The sequence below is a fragment of the Acipenser ruthenus genome, chromosome 2 (assembly GCF_902713425.1).
Source record: "Acipenser ruthenus chromosome 2, fAciRut3.2 maternal haplotype, whole genome shotgun sequence".
NCBI lineage: Eukaryota > Metazoa > Chordata > Actinopteri > Acipenseriformes > Acipenseridae > Acipenser > Acipenser ruthenus.
Window position 1 is genome coordinate 3,890,104 of NC_081190.1, and position 15,718 is coordinate 3,905,821.

At 41.2% G+C, this 15,718-nt stretch overlaps 1 protein-coding gene across 2 annotated transcripts in view; it reads left to right on the forward strand.

The window, feature by feature from the left end:
- LOC117974038 (ubiquitin-like-conjugating enzyme ATG10) overlaps positions 1-15,718 on the forward strand; it is a 59,672-nt gene that overhangs the window by 32,579 nt on the left and 11,375 nt on the right. For both annotated transcript variants that reach the window (XM_034928285.2, XM_034928286.2), the window contains exons 4-5: positions 11,259-11,400; positions 11,518-11,615. In XM_034928285.2, coding sequence (XP_034784176.2) covers positions 11,259-11,400; positions 11,518-11,615 — 240 coding nt within the window. The remainder of the gene's footprint in view (positions 1-11,258; positions 11,401-11,517; positions 11,616-15,718) is intronic.

Genomic DNA, 15,718 nt, shown 5'->3' on the forward strand with positions numbered 1-15,718 from the left:
TTTTACCAAGTACATAAGGAGGACTCCAGCACAATTTTACCAAGTACATAAGGAGGACTCCAGCACAATTTTACCAAGTACATAAGGAGGACTCCAGCACAATTTTACCAAGTACATAAGGAGGACTCCAGCATAATTTTACCAAGTACATAAGGAGGACTCCAGCATAATTTTACCAAGTACATAAGGAGGACTCCAGCACAATTTTACCAAGTACATAAGGAGGACTCCAGCACAATTTTACCAAGTACATAAGGAGGACCCCAGCACAATTTTACCAAGTACACCTATTGAGGCCACTATGGTGGCTTTTTCTTTTGATTACCTTACAGGAACTGACTGAGCTCGTTCAGCATATGAGAGCTCCTACATGCTCTCTTGATCCTATTCCTACAAAACTATTAAAAGATGTGTTATTAATACCCACACTTTAAAAATGATAAATGGTTCACTTTCCTCCGGTATAGCCTATGCTCAATAACTTTAGGCCAATCTCCAACCTACCTTTCTAAGATAAGGTTTTAGAGAGAGAGTTATTTCAATTAAATTACAAAAAATTCTAACTCTTAATGGTATATTCAGTCTGGTTTCCGTGCTGCACGTAGCCCTTGCTGATAAGCTCTGACTCTGGGCTTTCCATCAGTATTAATTCTTTTAGATCTAAGTGCTGCCTTTGATACTGTAGACCATTCCATTCTGCTGAATCGTCTTGAAAGCACAGTAAACGATCTGGCCTTGTCCTGTCTTGGTTCAAATCGTATCTTTCTGATAGGTTTCAGTTTGTCTCTATTGGGGAGGTAAAATGGGCATTATCAGTAGTTGTTTGTGGTGTTCCACGGGGCTCCATTCTAGGTCCCTTGCTGTTTTCTTTATATATGCTACTGTTAGGTGACATTATCCAGACACGGAGTGAACTTCCATTGCTATGCTGATGATACCCAGCTATATTTGTCCATAAACCAGGAATTTCTTCTGCCTGGGTGTTATTAAATACTTGCCTTACAGACATCAAGCATTGGATGTTACAGAAATGTCTAATGTTGAATTCAGATAAAACAGAGGTTATGTTAGTGGGATCACAGAACTAACTAAAAGGAAATGTGGGATTACATGAGCTCGACTCTTGCAGTCTCACATCAAAACTTAAACTAGAAATTAAGAGTTTGGGGGTCATCTTTGATCCTGATCTCTCGTTTGAGACTCATATTAGGGAAGTTACTAAAGTATCTTTTTACTATTTGAGAAATATAGCCAAACTTAAACCAATTATTTACGTATCTGATGCAGAGAGACTAATGCATTTCTTTTGTTTAATCTAGCATTGATTATTGTAATGCACTTTTTCTGGTGTGGTATCCTGCTTGCAGCTTGTTCAGAATACAGCCGCTAGAATTCGAACTAAAACCAGGAAAAGTGAACATATTACCCCTGTTTTGGCCTCTTTACACTGGCTCCCTGTGCAGTATAGAATTGATTTTAAGATTCTGCTGTTAATTTACAAGGCCCTGAATGGATTAGCACCTAGTTATTTGCAGGAGTTACTGACCCTGTATCTTCTAAACCGCACTCTGAGATCACAGGATGCGGGGCTGCTGGGTTTTCCTAGGGTCAACAAAAGCAACACTGGAGGTAGGGCTTTTTCTTGTAGAGCTCCTAAATTATAGAATGCTCTGCCTTCATTTGTCAGGGAAGCTGTGTAACATATTCATTATGTAACATATTCATAGTGGTTCTGTTAATTGAACAATTGCTAAATAATAATGAAGCAAGAGGTCTCTGTCTTCAGCAAAGCCCAGCACTGCGAATTCTGCCTTGGCATACACACCATTCAGTGCTTTAAGAACAGGGTGAGGGAGGGTCACAGACAGCTCAAGCCTGTGAGTCAACTGCTGGGCTGATATTTGCTATCAAAACAAGATCAAATCTTAGACGGTTTATAAAAATTGCCAAAATTACAGTCGGCCTATATGACACGAGCGGTGGGTGTGGGGACTTTAAAAAAACAACAGTACTATTCATGGACAGTAATGTTTTAATGAAAAATGAACCACAGAGAATGCAGGTATTGTAGACACCAGTGCTCTGCATAGTGTGTCATCCTTTAGGAACCATGCTGGCCAGTTAACAGAAGTAATGTAGTGTTACTCAAGACTGCACTTGAATAAAAAGATATTATCTCAAAATCAGCATGAATAAGTGCGCCTACAGACACACCGCACGTAGTCTGTGTAAATGCGGCTGGGTGTACAAACTGGGACCTTACTGACCTGATTCAGACATTGTGAAAGCAGACGGACGTGTCTTGTAACTTCTGGCATTAATAGATGTATGGTAGAAATACAGAGGATTTGTATAATGAAGAATGTATACATGGCTTTCTTGGTGACCACTAGAAGCCAGACAATCGCAGCAGCCCAGCTGGAAGGAGTAATCCTGAAATCTGAGTCAATTAAGCCTTTCCTGTTTGTTTACACCATTTCAGTCTACAAAACCATAACCCCTCATAACAACCTCTGACTTTTTGACTACCAGTAAATCAAACTCCAGTTAGAGAAGCTTCGTAACCTGCATAAACAAACGGTAACGTCTAAACTGATGTATTTGGGAACCAGACGCAGTTATTCAGTTACACTTAAAAGCTAAAACACATTTTATCCTCAACGTTGACCGAGCACCTGTGCATGTGTGATTGGTTGAACAAGATCACATGACCGTGCAGTAAGAATTGTCTGGGACATCATAGACCAGCTCACTTAACTGATCTATTAATAACACTACGCCATAATAATAATAATAATACATGCTTTTAATGACTGGTTGAAACAAAAAAAAATGTATGCCACAGTTAGAAATGCTGAAGGAAATGATTACAGCAGCTCAAGTTTTTGGGCCTCAGAGCTGGCATAAATCTCTATCTGAGTAGTGTTTCTGTGGGTAGAAATGTCAACATAATATCTGAAACAGAGTTTAAATCGTCCAACAATGGTTTCTTCTCTGTGACTAAGAATTACAGAAAATCTGGCAAAGATACAGCCCACCACCACCCTCTGATATCAGAAACCGATTTAAACAAAATTGAAATCTCTCCTGCTCTCTCTGCTAACACAGCTGTTGGGCTTTTAAACAAGGTCTGGTTCGATATACAATTCAAGATTGTGACCCTGTCATTTAATGAGCAAATTAAAAAACATAAAGATATCAATGAGATCAACCCTGAAAGCACCCGTGGTTACAGGTTTGCCCAGCCTGGTGATCCTTTGTGCCCTGTGTTTGCCCCCATGTTTGCCCAGCCTGGTGATCCAGTGTCCTCCAGATGCCAAATCATTCCACCTTCACCCTCTTAAAAAAAGAAATCCTCAATATAGATCAATTTGCGATTCCTATTAACCTCTTGGTGTTAATTACCTCAGAAACATGATGCCTCACATTTCAGAGCAAGCTGGCCTTCAGTACGTTACACGAACCACTCAACCCGCAGCACTGCTGTCCACATGTTGTCTAATGCAGGGTTACAGTTCAGGGAAATGATGTTGGTTACCGGTCATCTTTCATACTCAGTGATAATAATAATAAACTTTATTTTGTATAGCGCCCTTAAAAGCAATCATCTCAGAGCGCTTCACAATTAATAGTACAGAAATAAAATAAAAAAGATTATACATAAAAAAGCACAAGGAAATAAAACAATCATAAAAATCATAAAAACGCCTTTCTAAAAAAGTGAGTCTTTAAATTAGCTTTAAAAACACTCAAAGAAGCTGAGTCCCTGATCTCTAGTGGAATAGCGTTCCATAATTTGGGGGCATAGCAACAGAAGGCCCATAGAGCGCAGGTGAACAGGCGGGACACACAGCAATCTGAGATCAGCAGAGCGGAGGTTGCGAGTGGGAGTGTAAAAAGATAAAAGATCTGACAGGTAAGTCAGAGCTAGACCATGAAGAGACTTATATGTCAGCATTAAAATTTTAAAATCAATTCTGAATCTGATAGGCAGCCAGTGCAAGGCCTCCAAGACAGGAGTGATGTGATCTCTTGTGCGGGACCAAGACCAAATTCTGGCTGCAGAGTTTTGGACAAATTGAATTTTAGTGAGGATGCTATTAGACACCCCAGCGAGCAGGGCGTTACAGTAATCGATCCTGGAGAAAACAAAAGCATGAACCAGTTTTTCAGCTGCAGGTAGAGAAAGCATGGGACACAGTCTGACAATATTTCTAAGGTGAAAAAAAGAAACCTTGACAGTATTCAGCAGATGCGATTCAAAAGTTAACCCAGGATCGAAAATCACACCCAAATTTTTCATCTTAGATCTGGACTCAAGCAATGTTCCATCAACAGTCAGATTTAAAACATTGGTTATTCCTAGCTAGCGGGGAGTACCTAACAGCATTACCTCAGTCTTGTCACAATTAAGATGTAAAACTAATTAAGATGGATGACTCCTCCACGGCCTCGCCTTCAAAAGCTCCGCCCTCGACATCGGCCCCATGTGCCAGTGCAATGGCTGGCTGTTCCATGAATCCTCCCTCAGATGCGGGAAATCAGCCTTCAATTCCAAAGTGCCATTTCATCTTGAAAATTGGCAAGTTAAATAAAAAACTTTAAACAAATATAAATGAAGTGCTCATGGAACACTTTTTCTGAGTGTAAGGATACATAATACATTTCTTCTTTCTATCTTTAAAAAAGCTGCTTTGTGTAATTATTTTCAAGAAAGAAAATGTTAGCCATTTTATAAGCCAAATAATCCACTCCAGAGCATGCAGCAGACAATTCTTACTGCACTTCCTTGGTAGGGTATTTCTTATGTAAAGCATTGGTGGGCCAGTACATGCATTTAAGTCGAGTCAGAGCCCAATGAGTCAGCATCAACAACATGGCTAATTAGCCCATTCCCTACCCTCACCATCCTGCCCTATGATGTCTGCCTTAATCTCCAACTGTGGCAACTTTGTCAACTCCTTTTAAGATTTCAAAATGATTTCCATTACATGAGAGTAGATGTTAAAACTTCATGCTGATTTGAACTCGGCTCTCGCCAAGATAAGCACCAGCTAAGACATAGCTTTACAGTAGACTAATGTGATCCATCTGCATTTCCATCCATTTGAATTTCTTTCCATCTGATGATGCAGATATCCTTCTGCCTGGTGTTGATGGCTGAAGTGTAATGCTGGCTCTAGGGATCAGCTTATTTTGCCTCCCTGGCGCATCAGCACACACAATGACTGCGATGCTGGCTCCGGGGATCAACCACAGTGCGGTCTCCCCAGTGCATCAGCATGACAACCGTCTGGATTGAGCTAAGTAGGGTACACCCCTGGGGTCTTCAAGTGGGCACCTTCCATCCTCTGTGTTTTTCGTCGACTAGCCCACAACACCTCAGGAGGGCTCGACAGTGATTCTGGTGCCCCGGCATCATCACCCCACCTCCATCCCCCACTCAACTCAGCCCAGCTTACTTACCATACATCAGCGTTCCTTTCTTTCTATTGTGCTTGAGATCCCCAGCCAGAATCTTTCCGTCTCAACCACAGCCAGTTGCTGCTCCTTTCTACTGCTTCAGATAAGTTCTTCACTGTGCGATGCAACTCTTGGCCACTGAACCCGACATCTCTGAGAAACCGGATTGTAGAGTGTGCCACAAATCCTCGACAACCCACCTCCATTGGCCATTGGGTAAACCCGGACTCTCCATCCTTGCTGTTCCGCTTCAGCAGCTAGTTGAGCTTACCAAAGTTTCTTCATCTCATACGCCTCATCCACAGCATCCTCCCATGGCACTGTTAACTCTACCAGATGAACAAGGAATGCTGATTCAGACCACAAGACAATGTCTAGTCGAAGGTTAGTGGTGGCAGTCTCAGGTGAAAAAATAAGCCGTTGACCAGCATTTTCCAGTCTCTAGCAGCTTCCAGTTGTCCTCGGCGAGGATTGGTTTTAACACCTTTTCTTGGTCATTGCTCTCCTGGATGGAGGAATATTGTCTTTTGTGTGTAATGCTTTGCTGGAACTGGTGGCAACTTATTGGTCATGTTACGCTTGCTTCCAATGCTAAGGCCAAACATCACAGCACCTGGTCATGGTGCCAAGTAAACCGTCCTTGGCTAAGAACCACCTTACATCCTGTCAAAATGTGCCTTAATGTTGCAGGTGATGAACGCAAAGGATATGAGGGATCCTCACCCACCCAGAGGTTTAGGTTCTGTGGTGATGGGAGAACATCATATGTTGATCTGATGAGGAAACTGATCCTTCTCTGTTCCATTGTCCATAGGTCTTGCCAGCCGATCTTGCGTTGTTCCACACTCTCCCATCTCATCCATTCTCCCTGCTTGGCCTGGGAAACGGCCTTTACACACCTCATCCTCTCCTTCTCGTTGACTACCAGGTTCCTCCGTTGAGCTTGGATTGCCTTATGTCATGTAGGAGGAGCTGAACTAAGACCAAGACCCCCTCATCCATGCTGAACTTGCCCCATAATATCAACGATTTGAAGGGCAGCCTTTGCATCTTCCACGACTTTTTGCTGCCCACTTTCTTCCAGTTTTCAACACAGGTGCTGCCTCCCTTACGCATTTGTCGTGTGAATCTACTAATGTAATTTCCAGTTGGACCTAAACTCCTCGGTTAGAGCAGAGACTGGTAGCTGCAGTATTCCTTTACCATAAAGTCCCACTGTGCTGAGGCAGGATGGAACTCCCAACCATTTCCTGACATATGAACTGATTAAAGCTTCCAGCTTCTCAACTGTTGTCAAAAAAACCTCGTACACAGTCAGTGGCCACAGCAGCCTTGGCAGTAGACCAAACTGCAAGCACCAGAGTTTGTTTGCCCGGTAAAGCGCTGCTGTCTGAGCTCTTCAACCATTCCACTGCTTGTTGTCTAACCTCTCCCTCACGAACTGTGTCCTTTAGATCCCCGTCGTACCATCTCCCAAGACTTTTTCACTGGCTTCTCAGACACTGTTGGTATTGTCTCACCATCAATGTAGAACCTTTTATCTATTACTTTACCTTTTAATTGTAGCGATGCTCCTTGATTTAGTGGGCTTGAATTGCATTGGTGCCCATTCGATGTTATTGGTTAATTTGCCCAGTAACCGATTAGTGCAGGCTACTGTTGTAGTCATGGTTGTCATGTCATCCATATATGCTGGAATTGGTGGTAGTCGCATTCCAGAAGCCAAGCGCTCTCCTCCCACTTCCATTGCCATGGTAAAAGCCAGTGGAGAAATGGTGCATCCTGCCATTATTCCAACTTCTAGGCATTGCCATGTAGTGCTTACAAATTGCAAATCTCCAAAGTAGGCTTTCACTAAATTTGCTATTGTCATCAGTACACTGAAAAAATCAAATGCTGCCCAAAGAAGTTCATGTGTCACTGAACCATATGCATTAGCCAAATCCAGGAATGTCACATGGAGCTCCTTCCTCTCCTTTTTAGCTGATTGAATTTGTTGCCAGATCACATTGATGTGTTCTAAGCATCCTGGGAAACCTGCAGTGCCCGCTTTTTGTACTGAAGTGCCAATGAAACAGTTCTTTAATAGGTAAGCTGACAATCTCTGAGCAATAATGCTGAATATAATCTTGCCTTCTACGTTTAATAGGGAGATAGGGTGAAACTGACTGATGCTTGTAGAATATTTTTCTCTTGCTATAAAGACTTCACCTGCTCGGCTCCATGCTCTTGGCACAACCTGCTTTTCCCATGCCACTTTCATCAATTACCACAGGATTCGTAGAACTCCAGAAGCACTCTTGTATACTCTGTATGGAACTCCATTAGGCCCTGGAGATGATGACGCCCTTGCTTTTTTCATAGTTTTCGACTACGGTGCACGGTCCTCTATTTGGTATTCTGATAGATTGATAGATGGGATGTCTGAAGGAATTGACATAGGCTCCTGCCTTTTTGAATCTGTATGTGTTTCCTCCAAATATCTCTCCAGCTCAAACTTAGATGATTTTAGTGTGCCATTTTTCTCACTGGTGAATAACTTCTTTACAAATTTGAATGGGTCTTTATAAAAGTTAGTTCTCGCACTCTCCTTCTTTTTGTAGCGTTTCTGTAGGCGCTCAACTCAGCACAATGTTGCAAGCTTATCTTTTATGACCCTTTGTAAGAGATTGAGTCCCTCCTCCTGACTTTGTTCTGTTCTTCTCCATTGCTTCCTCAGCTGTCTCCTTTCTCTAACTAGGCGTTCAATCTCCTGCTGCTTTCTAGACCTTCAGGAATAGTTTGTACTTTTTTTACTTCCTTTTTTCAACTCCAAACCTTATGCGTAGATGATGTCCCCAAATTTACCCAGCTTCTTTTCCACTGTTCCACTTAACCTTTCCAACGCAAAACAGAGATCGTGTTTACTGTGTCCTACGCAGTTTTCTCACAAGCTCTTGGCCATTTAACTCCAGGACTGTGCCCGTGGAGGTTCTTTTCTCTCTTATGCTGGTTCATCTGACCGGGTTCGCAAGGATCATTAGGTTCATCACTAGTTGTATCAATTCAAGTCCTCCTCATGTCTATGACAGGGGTGCAAATATCCCGTGAACTGTGGTTTGCTTCAAGGTTGATGGATTTCATTCTACTGACTTCGTAAGTACTGATCAATGCGAGGCCCTTGTCCCTTCTCCCTCAAGCATTTCATTCTCCCTTGATGAATCTTCAAACCCCTGACCGTTGTCGCCTTGCTCCAGCCGTAGACACAAACCTGGAGTTCCATGTCTTTGCTAACTGCAGATCTTGAACTAGTCTTTTGTGAAGTACTCTCCATTCTTATCTGTTTCCATTCCTAAGTCAATAACCGTATTGTCCAACGTTGTCATCTTCCGTCCCCGCTCTCACAGACTCTAGGGGTATTTTTCTCTTTAATTTCTTAGAAGCCTTGGGCGGGTGTCTCCAGCATCATGTTTACCTTTAAAAACACAGAGCTGGATACTGCCAACAAGGGTAGCTAACCCTTGCCAGCCCCAATGGGGTCTCTCTCCTCCTTCAGTCTTCAGTCAAGTCCCCCCATCCCAATTCTTCGTTCTAGGCGATAGAGAGTCAGTTCCCTCCTATCTTCATGATTTAAAGTTTGGTAGCTAATGATACTTCCTTCTTGCTTCAAACAAAGGGTTAGGTATATATGAATTGGGTATAGAGACATGCGTTTTGTTCCAGATCAAAGTAACAATAAAACAAGGTTTGGAGCATTAGCATCTCATCACTTCTTTTTAAAGTCCCAGCAGGTTTAAATCACGCTGAGTACTCTTTATGTGTTACACAAGGTCAAAGTAAAGAGCCTGCAGAACAGAACAGCTTGTGTAAGATGTTAATCAAACAGACGGTTTTGTTTCAAGGATGGCTTACAAAGTTGGCAGTGAAAATAACGTCTTTGCAAACCACATTAAACCTGATGCATTCTTTACTGTAGGCAACTAAAGTCAAAGCAGATTGAGAAGGATGCCTTGAGGTGACAATGAAACACTTCCTGGTGCGGCTCTGAACTTTGTGTGTGTGTGTGCTCCCGCAGTAGCTACTGTGCTGTAAGTGCTACAGACAGGATATCCAGTATTACATTGCATGAATGTGTTTGCAGTCTGTCTGTTAAAAGAAACAATAGTCATATACTTGTGAATTGTTGGTACCCACAGGCCAGAGAAACCAACCACCAGTGTGAAATAGTTATTTGCTGATAAGATGACAAAGTGTTTATTATTGTGCTTCTTGCATTTGATCATGTGGTACAGTTTTGTATATATTCGTGGGTTAATTGAAACTGAACAAAACCTTAAAAGTGTGTTAATTAAACGACATGAAACAAAGCTGTTTTGTGCTTAAGGAGCTCACCTGGTTGCTGGAACTCCTAATTATAATTCTTCATGTCATGTCAAGACAGCATTACATGGATTAGAATTGGAGTGCAATATCTTCTGCACTTATAGGACATACTAGTGTGAATGATATCATAGATTGGAAGGGGTGAGCCCTTGTACTAGAATAACTTTCCACTGGCACCTGTTTCTTATGAAAGTGCAAAGAGATAACAAAACCATTGTTCACCATTTCATCACCAATAGCTTCATATAAAATACCATTATCAAGGTTACCTTTACCATAGTGTGTGTTTCCTATACTGTAGTAAATGTGAGACCTATAAAATGGTGGCAATGCATGTTCGATATTAGATAAGATGTATTGGAATTTTTTCAATAGCTGTGTTTACTTTAAGGGTGTGGCAGTCCCAGTTTATCTAACCCCTGAATTGAAAGAAGTTAGTCAACACTATTCTTTGAAGTCTTGAATGACTCAAGTGAATTATGTTACAAAAATAAGAAAGAAATGCACAGAATGTGCACATACTAAGAATGGCCTACCACAAAGCACAAGGAAAGAACACAGCACACAAACTTAAAAGCACATTAAGTGTAAATGCTGATATAGTATTACAGAAAAGACTTGATGCTTTCACATTCTGATTGTAAATGTATAGTATGAAAGTTTTAACTGGATTGTGTGTGTGTGTGCGTGCGTGCAGACCCCCAGAATCCCCTTTTAAATTAAATACTGTGTCTAAAAGGTTATTTTTCCTGAAGAGAAAACATTTAAAATAAATAAATGGGACACACCACTTACAATTTTGAAGTAAACCATGACCAAGCTTTCCCGGGCTGAACGTGCCTTTGAGAGGTGAAAGACGGATTTAATCCTTATATAGAAACTGTATTGTCTAAAAGTGTCACATTACCAAAAATAGTTTGTGCTGTTGCCCACAAACTGCAGTAGTCACTCTTGTGGTCCCTAGTCAGATAATTATGGTCCTCTCATGGGACTAAGCATGTCACTATTGCCCTCTGACATCACAGGTTTAAAACAGCTTTTGGCTGCAGTTTTCATCTTTATAGTGGATTGAGAAAGAAACCTTCATGTGAGCAGAAAATCCCACTATCGCTTTTTCAACCCTCTGAAAAAAACTGTTTTCCACTTCAGTCAGTATTTGTGTACCTTCTAGTGAACTTTTCTGACCTGTGCTTAAATATGAAATCAACTGAACCTCTGACCCAGTAGTAAAGAGCACACTAATTTGTTTAGCCTTGTTTAAATCTGGAGTGTAACGTCCCTGTAGGACTGGTTGCTTTCCCCGTGCAATAGGGCCTTGCTCCTACAGTCCTAAGGAAATACATACTGTAGTATACAGTATGTGCACAGCTGTATTGATACTGCAGTACTGTGTAATTGAATTTAACAGTGCTTTTTAATTGAATTGTTTTCAGCACAGAGTGTATGAAGAGTTGGAGGACCCTGGTGCAGGCTGCAGCATCACTACTGGTCCTGAAGTGACTCGTTACGAGTACCATGTAGTCTACTCCAGCAGCTATCAATCACCGGTGCTTTACTTCAGAGCTTGCAAGTTAGGTAAAGTGTGGTGGAGTATTGATCATTGTGCAGTGTGTACAAGTGTGTTCAATGAAATAGGATATGAGGATAACACTTTCATTTATTTATTTTTTTGCCCCCCCCCCCCCCCCCAAGACGGCAGGCCCTTATCTCTAGAGGAAATCTGGGAAAGTGTTCATGATAACTACAAGGATCGTTTATTGCAAGGACCTTGGGACACCATCACCCAGCAGGTAATCCCAGTGGCTTTACTTACGATTTGGTGCTGTTTCAGGTATACAGTACACATTACATTACCATATTTACATGGTATTGATATGAAGATTTTTTTTTTTTATAAAATTATGTCCATGTGAACAGGATGGCTTGCAGGGGTGACATCAGACCAGAAACACAGACTCAGTACAAGGACTGGCGGGGCAAAACTGAGGTGCGACGGCGCTCAGCGCGTTTATTAAATAAAAATACAAACAAAAGATTTAAACAAACACAAAACTACACAAACAAAGAGGCGCGTTGGCCAAACAAATAAACAATAAACTGACAGCAAATAAGTCTTGTGCGGGTGTTTAAACCAGCACGCTTAGCAATCGTTATCATTTTTTACCTCCTGTCTTTGCTGTCGTTCTCTACTCCGAACCCTCTTCCCCTGAACCGGCCAGACTACAGGGGTCGCTGGTGCGTGGTGAGCCGAGGACACACCCCCGGGCGGCACTCGGCCAATTGTGTGCCGCTCCCTGAGAACTCACATCCACGGTCGGCAGTGGAATGGCCTGGACTCGAACCGGCGATGTCCAGGCTATGGGGCGCATCCTGCACTCCATGCGGAGCGCCTTTATCAGATGCGCCACTCGGGAGCCCCATGACATGCTTGTTTTTAGCCGCACAGCCCGCCCCACTCCCCTTTCCCTCTGTATCTAGTCTAGCTGGGGGCCAGTTCCTGTCTCAGTTCAGTGCAGTTGTCTCGAGCCCTGCTTGTTACAGCCCAGATGAAGTTGTGATGGCTGGCTTCCTCCAGGATGGGAAGTCTACCCTGAGTCACCGTCTATCCCTTTCATGTGCCCCGAGGCTCTCGTTTTATGTACTGTAAATGCATTGCAGTGTGCAGCTGCTGCTTTGATGAAACTTCAGAAATGCTGTTCCTGGTCTCAGTGGGCATTTTGTGTTGGTTCATAATGACATTGATTTCAGCACACCTGGCACAGCTGGGAGCAGATTCTACCAGAACGACAGAGAAGTTAGTAACCATTCATGACTCAGAGTGGCATCCTGAAAAAAAAACACACACACATCCGTCCAGTACACCCTCGCTATAACGTCCTTCATTATAACGAACCTGGACCCTGGACCCGAAATTAATAAAACCAAAAAAGATAATACAAAACACACACTGTCAATATCCCGGTCTGTACGCACAGGATGCCACCTCCGCAGTGAGGTCCCCTCTTGATAAGAAGCGCGTGCTGTGTAACTGCCTCCGAAACAAAAATAAAAAAAAACTTGAGGATATGATTAACTTCTCATGTCGGGTTGATTTGGAATAAAAGCTCAGTTTGGGATTCTTGCATGTTATGTTAAGATCTGGTGCACTTTGAAACGCTTCGTGTCAGACTGGTTTTGAATAAAAGTTTAGCTTCAATTCGGTATTGTTGCTTTTTGTTCTGCTTTTTAATTCTTTAAGGAATTGGATACAGCAAAGGCAGGATACTGCATACATGAAACAAACAGGTACATGTAATTCTACTTTTATTCACAATCTCATCTCAGTAATTTACTCCAACAGTTTATCATTCATTTTGATTGTCCTTTCACTGTAACAAACAAAAGGCTTGAACCCCAACAACACCAACAGGTTTGTTGTAGTGAGGGTGTACTCTATGTGTGTCTCTATTTTAGAATATCTTTGTAGAATAAGCAATAATTCATCTCTTTTCACAGCTGCTTTGCTTTATTCTATGACATACCAAAGGCATGCAAGTATACATGATAAAATAGCTTTTAATTTCATCACTTTTCAGGAGGAATGAAGCATTATTTCAATGAGCTGTAAGGGTACCAACAAATTTGAGCACGTCTGTGTATATATATATATATATATATATATATATATATATATATATATAGATATAGATATAGATAGATTATATATATATATATATATATATATATATATATATATATATATATATAATATATATATATAATATATCTATATCTATATCTATATATATATATATATATATATATATATATATATATATATATATATATATACAGACGTGCTCAAATTTGTTGGTACCCTTACAGCTCATTGAAATAATGCTTCATTCCTCCTGAAAAGTGATGAAATTAAAAGCTATTTTATCATGTATACTTGCATGCCTTTGGTATGTCATAGAATAAAGCAAAGCAGCTGTGAAAAGAGATGAATTATTGCTTATTCTACAAAGATATTCTAAAATGGCCTGGACACATTTGTTGGTACCCCTTAGAAAAGATAATAAATAATTGGATTATAGTGATATTTCAAACTAATTAGTTTCTTTAATTAGTATCACACATGTCTCCAATCTTCTAATCAGTCATTCAGCCTATTTAAATGGAGAAAAGTAGTCACTGTGCTGTTTGGTATCATTGTGTGCACCACACTGAACATGGACCAGAGAATGCAAAGGAGAGAGTTGTCTGAGGAGATCAGAAAGAAAATAATAGACAAGCATGGTAAAGGTAAAGGCTACAAGACCATCTCCAAGCAGCTTGATGTTCCTGTGACAACAGTTGCAAATATTATTAAGAAGTTTAAGGTCCATGGAACTGTAGTCAACCTCCCTGAGCGCGGCCGCAACAGGAAAATTGACCCCAGAGTGAACAGAAGGATAGTGCGAATGGTAGAAAAAGAACCAAGGATAACTGCCAAAGAGATACAAGCTGAACTCCAAGGTGAAGGTACGCCAGTTTCTGATCGCACCATCCATCACTTTTTGAGCGAAAGTGGGCTCCATGGAAGAAGACCCAGGAGGACTCCACTTTTGACAGAAAAACATAAAAAAGCCAGACTGGAATTTGCTAAAATGCATATTGACAAGCCACAATCCTTCTGGGAGAATGTCCTTTGAACAGATGAGTCAAAACCGGAGCTTTTTGGCAAGTCACATCAGCTCTATGTTCACAGACGAAAAAATGAAGCTTTCAAAGAAAAGAACACCATACCTACAGTGAAACATGGAGGAGGCTCGGTTATGTTTTGGGGCTGCTTTGCTGCGCCTGGCACAGGGTGCCTTGAATCTGTGGAGGGCACAATGAAATCTCAAGACTATCAAGGCATTCTGGAGCGAAACGTACTGCCCAGTGTCAGAAAGCTCTGTCTCAGTCGCAGGTCATGGGTCCTCCAACAGGATAATGACCCAAAACACACAGCTAAAAGCACCCAAGAATGGATAAGAACAAAACATTGGACTATTCTGAAGTGGCCTTCTATGAGTCCTGATCTGAATCCTATCGAACATCTATGGAAAGAGCTGAAACTTGCAGTCTGGAGAAGGCACCCATCAAACCTGAGACAGCTGGAGCAGTTTGCTCAGGAAGAGTGAGCCAAACTACCTGTTAACAGGTGCAGAAGTCTCATTGAGAGCTACAGAAAACGTTTGATTGCAGTGATTGCCTCTAAAGGTTGTGCAACAAAATATTAGGTTAGTGGTCCCATCATTTTTGTCCATGCCATTTTCATTTGTTTTCTTATTTACAATATTATGTTGAATAAAAAATCAAAAGCAAAGTCTGATTTCTATTAAATATGGAATAAACAATGGCGGATGCCAATTACTTTTGTCAGTTTCAATTATTTCAGAGAAAATTGTGCATTCTTCGTTTTTTGTGGAGGGGTACCAACAAATTTGAGCACATCTGTGTATATATACAAACAAACAAACCTCTTACCGTACTTTTTTCTTTTACTGTGGTCTTTAAAAGTCACTTATTTTAGACTGCGTCAAGCCTTTTTCAGATTAAACAAATCGACCCGTTCCATCAAGGTAAGCCATTTGTTTTTATCCATTACTATGTCTCCAATTGTTCTTTGATTAACAGTGTATGCCTCACTTCGGCGAGAAAACATTTGCGATGTGTTGGTTTCTTATTTTCAGATGCATACATGCATATTTTTTTCTTTTGCTCTGGTGTTAAATGTAGGGTCGACTCGCCATGTTGTACTTTCTGTTTTGCTTTGGGAGCGGGAGTGTTGATGACATTGGTACGAATGTTCAGTTAACAACGAATTAGGAAAGCGAGTCAAAGGTTAACTGCATGACTTTTGCTGTTTTAATTGGCCATGATTATT